This window comes from Cariama cristata, unplaced genomic scaffold (assembly GCF_000690535.1).
Source record: "Cariama cristata isolate BGI_N322 unplaced genomic scaffold, ASM69053v1 scaffold12502, whole genome shotgun sequence".
Taxonomy (NCBI): domain Eukaryota; kingdom Metazoa; phylum Chordata; class Aves; order Cariamiformes; family Cariamidae; genus Cariama; species Cariama cristata.
Genome location: NW_009605564.1, coordinates 1 through 10685, shown reverse-complemented (window position 1 = coordinate 10685; position 10685 = coordinate 1). Strand labels below are relative to the sequence as shown.

At 38.4% G+C, this 10685-nt stretch overlaps 1 protein-coding gene across 1 annotated transcript; it reads right to left on the bottom strand.

The window, feature by feature from the left end:
* Positions 1-1652: 1652 nt before the first annotated feature.
* Positions 1653-10602, bottom strand: LOC104158387 (zinc finger protein 64 homolog, isoforms 1 and 2-like; the record flags this gene model as incomplete). Its single annotated transcript, XM_009696017.1, is given in 6 exon segments — positions 1653-1952; positions 1955-2965; positions 6854-7105; positions 7710-7772; positions 8785-8946; positions 10336-10602. Coding segments are annotated over 6 exon segments (2024 nt in total), but the record flags the coding sequence as incomplete, so codon positions are not given.
* Positions 10603-10685: the final 83 nt, after the last annotated feature.

Genomic DNA, 10685 nt, shown 5'->3' with positions numbered 1-10685 from the left:
GGCAGAAGAGATATGGATCTTCAAAAATACTATTTACCATAAATAATGAAGACAGCAATACTGGAGCATTCAAGTTTAAACAACCCTTATTCGAACAAAAAACAAAGGTCACATTTTCAAAAACAACCTGTACGACTGTACTTGTGAGTTGATTGCATTTTCCTACTTGTCGCTGTAAAGCAGGATGCCTTACACTGTACACAGAGTATGTACCACACAGAGGGAAGGAGCAGTGACCACCCCCGCATACACAAAATAAAGGCTGTACAAGCTAAAAATTTCAGACATGAGATCCATTCAGAAAGTGGCCCTAATTATATAATCTTTGTAAGTTTTCCAAGCATGTTTCTAGCACATAAAGCAATCATTCAATGTCTCCCACTGGCAAATACTGTGAAATTTAACTTGACTTTGATTCCCCAAGAGGGAATCTCAGAGCTGGTTTTGATAACTGTCTCTTTTCAGTCTTCAGGTATGTTAACAATTGACCTTGGGATGCTGTCTGGCTGTGAAATGATCTGACTTTTGCAGATCCAGGCACCTACAGAGCCATCTATTTTCCTAAGTTCAGAGTCTGTTCTTTAACTAGAGAGTTTGGTAGCAAAGGTATTATTAGCTACAAGAACGCTCACCAGATGGGACTATAATATTGCATAGTTCAAAATACAGCCTAGAATTCATTCATTACAGAAATATGCATCATATAATGGTAAATTCCCATCTCATTGTGATCCAATCTGAGTTTATGCTAGAGTTTCACACCTTAGATTAGAATCTATTATTTTTTTATTTTAAATTGAATTAATTCAGTTTTTTCCTTTTTCCCCTTTAACTTAAAAAGAACAGAGCCAAAATGTAATGCACTTACCACCCATGCAACTACAAACAGGTAGCATTAACATAAAACCAAAATCTAAGTAGTGTTTGTAAAAAATATATTTGCAGTTGTTCTGCTCTTTAAAACACAGGCACCTCTGACAGAGATCACTGTGTCATGTATCTATAATTTGTAATAGTGTTCTTGCTAACAAAGTTAGTTATTACTGATGGACGGACAAAATTCTTTTGTTTTCTAAAAATGATCACCTGGTCTTCTGCATAACCATTCCCACATTAAATGCCAGGTGCTAGCAACTTCTACAAATATTAAGGAACAGCTCCCTTAAACTTTACTAGGGCTGCATTAGACCCAGTAGTAGATGTTTCTTACAGATCAAAATCAGCCAGGTCAGTATATGCATACATAGCATGTAATTGAAACAGACTTCTTCACTTAAAAATAAACTTCAGAATAGCTTGGACTATTACCTTTTCATGTGTGCATGAAAGAACGAGGCTGCTGTGAAGGTAATGCATCGTAAGGTGAGGCTTTCTCATTTTAGCCAGCACAAAACAAGAATCATATTTTGGGAAGCTTACTGCTTGATGAAATTGTCAACAGTTGCTTCAATGCTCAGATTTTACAAAGAGCACAGCCTCTGATTTCAATAGAGGCACATAAATACACGCATCCTCTTTTTCAAATACAAGATGTATGTTTCCATATACAGACAAGTAAAATGTGTAAGTGGAAGGTATTTGGCTTTGTAGGACAAATCCTGCATTCACCTACGTCCTGTGCATTTCCGCTGAATTCAACACTACCTCCGAGACTGAAATTTGTTTAGTAACAGTACTTGGCGGCTAATCTGGTATGGAGTCTGCTGGACACAGCAAAGCTGTATGGGCTCCACTTTGAATGATAGAATAGGCCTGCTTTGGGGTTTCTGTGTGAGAGGATGAAGAAAAGATAGGAGGAGGGGGAGCTGGAGTGGACACTGTTATACTCTGACCTCCATCACTAACCACAGTCACTTCTGTTGCTCCTTCTTGTATCAAAGCATTAAGGCCTTCTAAGTCAGAGCAGCTGATTCCAGAGCTGGTGATGAAAGCTTGGTTTGCTGAAGCCTTGCAGGAATCAGAGTTTGATGTAAAGCGCTTCCATCGCTTTGGTCATGGGTTGTGAGGAGAACTGCTGGTTGTGCCACAGGCCCTGCTTCGCTTTGAGATATGGTAGACGGAGGGGGTGCCAACAAACTGACTTGGCCCAGAAGCTGCAAGCGGCTATTGGCTGAGAGGTCTTCCTGATTCTGGCTAACTAATGTAGGAGGCACAACATTCACTGATGCAGCCTGAACAATACCGTTAGTCTGAGGGACCTGGTGACCCACAATGATCTTGACCCTTCCCTCATTGTATGGAGAAACCTGAGCAGCCTGAAGTGGGACCTGGAGATGACTGACAGTAATTGGGCCACTGGTCTGCCGACTGGGATCCATCTGGAGCTGTAGAACAGCCAGTTCGTTATTTTTAGATCCATTATACATACTGTGCTGCTTCTTATGACTCCTAAGAGAATCTTCTCGGACAAAGGAAGCATCACACAGGTCACACTTGAATGCTTTCTTGGCATCCAATTTGGCGACTTGCCTGGAGCCACCTTGCTTCGGCCTATCTCCTTCCTTCCTCTCCACGGTTTGCTTCTTGGTCTTGACTTTGTCGCCATGAGCTTTCCTCACATGAGTTGTCAGGTTGCTGCGCTGCTTGGTATCAAAGCTGCAGAATTCACATTTGAAAGGACGATCTTTGCAATGAATTCGCTCATGCACTTTCAGAGCTGCCTTGTTGGAGCAAGAGTAGTTGCACTCTGAGCACTTCACTGGTTGTTCAGGCTGATGAGTTCTTATGTGGTGCCGAAGGCTTGTTTTGTTTCCACACTGAAATTCACATTCTGGACACTTGAGAGTATTTTCCATGCTGTGCTTGATACGAATGTGTGATTTCAAGTTTCCTTTCATGGCACACCGGACCTCACAGAACTCACATTTATAAGGTTTCTCACCAGAATGCACACGCATGTGCCTCTTCAAGTCTGAGTTGATTTTAAATTTAGCAGGACACATCTGACATTGGAAAGGAGCATCTCCTGTCAACAAAAACCAGTTCACATTATAGATGAGACACCAAGATCCATTGGAGAGACCACTGCTATAATGAATTATGTACAGCTGGCTTGTTCTAAATGCCTGTAAACTCCCAACATATTTTCAAGATGTAGAGAACTTTAATGGCACAGCATTTATCACCTGGTCTGACATATTTGTGTGCAAACTCTCCAAAAGCATGCCTGTCCATATCTGTTGCTTTTTCACGTCTGCATCTTAAGATATTCTCCATTTTTAGTTCATTTTGTGTGTAAAACTGTGCTCCAGAGAAGTGACTGAAGTTTCTCATTTGTCCCTCTTTAGCAACGGTATATCCCAACTAGTGTTTAAAATTAATAAACACTGTAACTATAAGAGCTGCTGTATCTTTGACGTCTAAGAAAACAACATAAACACACCCATGCCTAGGGTTTACACTATAAGATTTACAGGGAGGTTTGTAGGTTAACTTTAAGCCTAGGTAAATGGTAGGTTACTGCAGAAACAGATGTTTAACAGGCACCAGTCTTACTGCTCAACCATGTATTTCTTACTGCCTTTCTTGTACATTAGTTCACATGGTGAGTTAGACTAGCTGACAAGAACAACATTATTTTTTTTGGTCTGGTTCACGTGGTGGAGCACAAATACTATTGGTGGCACAGAAAGGAAGTGGAAACTCTTATTCAGAACATACAGAGATGCAGGGACAAAAGTTCACACCTAGGTCAGTGTCAGGTGACTGCACAACCATAGTATTACTACAGTTATAGAAAAAAAAAAAAAAAGGATCACAGCTACATAAATGCAACTGGAAAAGATAAATGTGAGAGTAATGAAACGCGCATGCAAGTATGCAACTCTAGGGAAATGTGCTTACACAGAGAAGTAACATTAAGCTTTTGTTTTTCTGGCATTACAGCAACCAAGGAAGAAATATTTGTACCATGTATCATACATAATAATGTTCCACAAATCACTTCAAGAAAATCTAGTATCAGTTTGTATTCACATAATATAATTTTGTATTAATACAAACAGGTATAGAAAATATTCATAAGTGTCTTTTTTTTTATTTTTTAGAGTAGTGCTGATCCAGAAACCTAACAATAACAGTTGAAAGTTAGGTCAAATTCTTAACTGATAAAGCATGAAAAATGAACACACTCATCTGCAAGATCTCTGTAAGCCTACTTATGTCAGACTACCTATACAAATAACCATTTGAATTGCCTAGATCTAAACCACTATTTTGCATTTTCTTTATTTGCAGGCTTGTGTCACAACATGCATGACCAAATTATGGAATAAACAGAGCTATAGCTTAATCAATTCCAGGGTGAAGACCAGTGACTCCGTTCTGAAGTCATTAAAAAAAAAATCCAAAGCAAACCTATCAACCCAAACTAAATAACTGTTCACTTTTTTTCTTTAATCTAAATACACAGTTCTCCAAAATACCTGAGCATGAAGTCTTTAGGTAGGTATTATTTTGAAAAAGTGGAAGAACTGTATTATTAGGTTCTAAGACACCCTTGGCAGGGGGAGGAAAAAGAGAGTGTACTTAGTTCAGCAAGCATTTATCTTCTTTAATAATCAAACTGCAAATGGCTGATTTATTTTATGAGTTAATATTTTATAGAGTTTGTGATAGCTGTATAATTTTGCATAATTTGCTTATCTAGCTACATATGTCATAGGTTTAGCTGCGTATTTTTCAAATCAAGTTGTGGTCTACTGTGCTAATCCATATATCTGTTTAATAATTGAGATACATGATGATTTATCTATATTAAACACATTTTATTAATGAAGATGCACTGTTTGTTCATCTAGTTTATTTTACAGTCTCAGCTGCACACTCAGCTACTGAATTTTTATCTGCTTTGCTTATGAAGGCACAGTATGTATTTCAATGACTTAATTTTCACATACAGGGTAGCACAATATATGAAAATGAATTAGTAATTTCAGTGAATATAGCAAAGTATGTTGGTTCCAATTATTTAAAGTGGTCTATTACTTATATTTCTTTACACTTTTGTCCATACATAACTGACACTGATAGAATATAGATTAAAAAAAGGTGTCTGATCCTGGAATTATTAATTGTAAGAGTAGTTTCACTCAAATTAACAGGAAACTGATCTTTAGATAACCAGTTCAACCAGTAATGCTATGTAGATGATCTCACTCTGAGCAACCTAGATTACACTCACCTTCTAGAGAATGACTAATTTAACTCCAGTAAGGAATAAATTCTACATACCAGTCTTACTTTTCTGCTGAAATTGGCTGTGTGCCTAACAGCTTTGTAACCTAACAAGGATGAAATGATTACTTTCAAAATTCTTGTGCCTCCTTTCAGTCAATCAAAAAAAAAGTTCTTTTACAAACAGGATTTACTTGGAATGGAAGAGACAACAAAACTAAAGACTTGAATTTTAGCATAATTCAACTGCTTAAGATACAAGAGACTGATCTGCCCAAAAGAAAGAAGGTAGCCCCTAAAACCCCTTCCCAACTATTGCAATATCTAATGCTACCAAAAAAACCCAAACAACTACTCTACTGGAAATACAAGAGCACCATGATCATTCATAGGTTCTCCCATAGCCAAATTTGGACCATACCTTCCCACGTACATAAATGCACAAGTATTCATGCTCTTATATATTGAGAAAATGCAGTATTATATTCTCTGACTACTGTATTTACTAACAGATAACTTCTCATAATAACTCATACTATTTTGACTGACCATCACATGTTCTTATATAGCAATAGAAAGAGGGAAACTTGTAAAACAACTGCCTGACAGTCCTGCCTATTTCATCACAGCAGATTTGTAAAGTATAAAAGATTCTTTTCTGCTCGAGACAGATTGGTTTAACCCTCCCCTCCTTCACAATGCACAAGGGATTTATTTCTTTTATCTACTCAAAATAAATCCCATCTTGCACACATCTGAACTAATGTTGTTCAGTACTCGAATTCAGGATCAGATGTAGGATAGGTTCAAAGCTAATCTAGTAATCACTGAACCATGACCACCTTGCAGCTAAAATTCATGGAACTAATCAAATGTATAAAAGACAACACAGAAACTAATCCAGTACCCTGGCCTAGGTGAAAAACAACACAGAAAGACAACTGTACAAAGACAACTGTACAGCAGTATCTTTACAGCAAATCTCTTCTAGGAACAATCTATAAAAGGGAAATCTGATTTAAATGAAACTTAGGCAAATAATGCATATATAGAATGATACAATGTTTATTAGCCTGGAGGCTAAAGCTTTCTATCCATAAAGCAAAAATGACACAGGCTGAATATAGTTCTGGCTGTTCATACTACACTGTTGATGTCCATCAGACTGTACGTGGAAGGTACCACACAGAAAGGTCAAAAAAAGATGTAACTTAAATTGCTACTTACTTGCAAATTTACTGATGCAAGGAAAATTAAATTATGCAGCTGAGGTTTGCACTGATATAACTAGTTCAATTATAAAGTAATTTCAGTGCTTCTAATATAATGGACCAGATTTGAGAGACACAGATAGGAACCTAGATGCTCTTAATCAATCAATCAATTAGATCCTTCAGTTCTACTGGTTTAAGAACATCTAATAGGCAGTTTCAAAATCAATTTAGAAGAAAATCTACCAAGAGTCAGATCTGTCTTCTGACTGCTTCCAGGTATTTTTAGTAGAGCTGTATTGCCCTACTAGATTCTATGCCCAAGAAATTCACAGAAGCTGGATGCCTAGGTGCTTTACAGAATTCGAATAGACCCTTTCAGGCACGTTGACAACAACTGTGTACCTTTTAAAATCTTCCCTACGACCTTTAAACCTTTACAGATCTGAATTTTAGTATAAACTTACCTGTGTGGGATCTGAGATGTACAGTTAGCTGGCTAGAGTTGCGGCTTGCATAAGGACAGATCTGGCATTTAAAAGGACGCTCATTGGAGTGAATGCGCTGGTGTTTGTTGAGACTGCTGCTGTCAGCAGCTGCATAGTCACAGTGTTTACATTTGTAAGGCTTCACACCAGTATGAGAACGCATATGCATCTTCAGCTTATCTTTACGACTAAAACATTTGTTACAAACTTCACATTTATGGGGCTTGTCTCCTGAAACAAAGAGAAGAGCATCAACACATCAAGAAATTTTGCACCATAAGGATGTTGTTGCAATAAAAAAAAAAAAGGACACACTAAACACTGAACAGAAATGAGACTAGTTTTCAAAAGTTGGATATTGGATTTCAGCAGCCATCCTATCAGTTAAGAACTCTTCAATGCTCTAGAATATGCAAGTGCAACAAATTTGGAAGACCCTTTGGAACCATCTCCCTTTACAACTCTGAAATTGTGGTTTGGGGGAAGGGAGGAGAAACGTTGGGATCATTGTTCCATTTGAAGAAAAAGCTAGGTTTATGCACTACCACCACACTGCACCCTGATAAACACATGGTCTGCGCCTCAGAAATTTAACTGCCTTAAATCAATTTGCAGCGTTCATGTTTCATGAACATGAGTGGTATTGCCCATAGTGGGACACAGCTTACCCAAAAAGGGCAATTCCCCAGGCACAGATAACAACACTAGAATGTATGCACCTAAGTGCATATTCTGTCTAATTTATCTATAGACACATTACTTTGTAGGAAAATACCTTTTAGCAAAAAGCCAAAAGGAGGAAACCAACCAAAACCAAAATATAGCAACAACAAACCTGTGTGTGTTCGTAGATGACGTTCCATATCCTTCATACCATAGGAAGTCTTGAACTGGCAACCTGAAAATTGTAAGATTAAGATCATTAAATTCAAGGCAAATCTAACAAAATAATAAAAATATACTACCATATTCTGGACATTATGTTTATTTTCAAGAACTTTTTCTTTAAAATTCAGTATTAACAGAAAACAAATTCCCCATCTTGTTTACTCACATCTACTTGAAATAGTGACCAGCTTACCTACGAACTTCAGTTTTCTAACGCTTCCCCTAGGAGGCAATTCATTCTCTACATTACTGTTTTCTGTAAGCTTTGAAACAAACTCTCTGGAATCTCTGCCTAGGATTTGAGATGCTCTTTACAGTACACAGGGGATGCTGGACGTACTAATTAATTCCACATATGACTTAAAGTTAGTGCAATTGGGAACTCAGGTAACAGCTCACCATTAATGGAATCAGTTCCGGTGGAAAGTGCTACAGGTTTAGAGCACAGAAATGAATGTGGAGCATTTGAAACGTGCCTTTCAAATGAAGGCAAGCTTGCAAAAAGAGACTGTAACTTCTGCTGCCATTAACACGACTACTCATCCACATGGCTGTCTCTGCACACGTTTTCTGCATCTTACATGGTTTTTACTCATTAAGGTCTCCAAATACTTCGGTTCAATCTATACTTATAAAAAAGCTAACTGACCAAAGATAAAACATTTAATGCAAAAATACATGTGTAATATTTTTCACTTACAACAATGGCAGTTAGCAAAAAGGTAACAAGACTCTCCTCTTATATTGCTACAGATGCGGGCACAGGCCAACGTCGATACGCAAACCCACTGCAGCATCGCCAGAGTACACCACAGTATAGGACCAAAGTCTAAGGACATGCGAAATCAATAGCAAAACTACTACTGCTATCCATGGTAGTACATCACACCTTTAGTAAGTAGGTTGCCTTCCAGGTTCTGCACGTCTTAACTGCCTAAGACCGACAGAGCTACCGTGCATATCATTATATGAAACCTATCAATTTTTAAATGAAAAGGAAGAAGGTATAGTCCACATCTTACCTGGATAGCAGCAGTTTAGTTTCTTCTGCGTAAGGGAGGAAGTGGATTTTCTTGAACGTGCTTTTGGTGGTGTAGAGACGATAGCAGCAGTTGGAGGCTCACTGCTCTCACTGGGTAGGTATGTTTGATAGCCATGCTCAAAAACAAACTCTGGTGCAGAAACTAAACACATAAAAGAGCTCAATTTGAGAACATTAACTTCTCCAATCAGAAAAATCTAATGATTTTCTAGTTTAATTAATTACTTCTTTATTCTGTTTTTTCCAGCAAAATTCCTGTTTCTGGCCTCCTGTTCACCTGCAGGAGGGGGAAAGGAGAAAAGCTTTTTTCTCCCTTGCTATCCTGCTATAAGTGAAAATTCTGTCAAGACCTGATGAGGATGCTGAACTTGGTATGACCCTGCATAGGCCCATTTGTCTCCTTCTGAATCCTATCTGACTGTATCATTCAGTTTCTTCAGAAGTTCTTTTTTTTTCTGATGCCTGTCCAGGTTTAACACTAATAAAGGTATGTTTGTTTTTCAACACTGGCTGTGCTACAGCACAGAGGAGAAAAAAACTCTCAAATTATGTATATGGCAAGTGTGTCAAAAAGGCACCATGTAAATAATTTTTTTTTCTGATTGTTAAAAGAGTTCAGCCTCTTTCAGCTATACTGTTTTCAGTTTTACCTATTAATGCTTGTGAGTAACACCTATCTCAGCCAAAGTAGCAGCTTTTAAATCAATTAAACAATGCTACACCCCAAAAGGGCAGAAGGATATGACTGCCCTCATTTTAAAATGAGTAAATATGAAGCAGAAAAATGACTCATCCAAAACCCACACTGAGTTGAGGGATTATAATACAAAAATTCCTGGAAGCAAGCCCTGAATTCAGTTTGTTTCACTGCTCTTCCAGATTCTCTGCCCTAATCTGTCTATCCAAATTAAAGTCAAATAATTTGGATTTTAGTAAAGTCCCAGACCAAAATAAAATAAAATAAAATATATAGAAGGACAAACCCTTAACACAGAGAACAAAATTCCACTTTTATTTAAATGTCTCCAGCATCAGGACCTCACTTGAGCCTTCACATAGGCAGAAATTTTGAGTAATATTTTTCCTGCCAATTAGTTGTGGAAGCATGTTAGGGAATGGAGTGTTCTCACATAAAAAAGCCTGGATTGGCGCCCGAGAGCAATTCCGTGTCTGTTTTTCATCAGAAGCACTCTTAAAAAAATAAAATGCATAGTAATTTGAATATTTTTTGTAAGTATTGACAATTTTAATTTGTTTCCACAAGCTGGTTATACAACACATTAGACTTAAGCAATTCTCTAAGTGAACTTGTATCTCAATTAGTGAATGAAGTAACTGTTGTCATACCAAAAAACCAAGAAGGCAGCACACCACTTATTTTTCTTCCTTTGCTTGCAGGTATGCAACAACTAATGTGAAAACTGCTATTTTAGCTTAGTGGGATGGGAACACATGAGCAGAGGGCCATGTAACATTGCCATTTTGCCCGAGTCGAGGGCTTTCAAGCTCCTGGCATGTAACACCACAATACCTGTGATGGTTTGGGTCTCTGAAGCGATGGTCCTGGTTGTGGTTTGTGCCTGTGTCGATGGCACCGTTTCTTCTGACACAAACTGGACCGTACTGGTGGCCCCGGCCGTTGCACTGGTGAGCTGGCAACCGCTTTGCTTGTGGCCAACGAAGGCATCGAGGTTATTGAACTGCTGCTTGCAGATGCCACAAATGTGGATGTCGGGGGTGAGCTCCACCAGAACAGTGGTGCCGCCGGGAACTGTGGAAACAGGAGCACGGTCAAGAGCTCATCCTGAGAAAATGGAAATGGATGAACCCGCTCAAACTAACACACAGACATCCTGCTGACCGAACGCCCCGGCCGCGGGG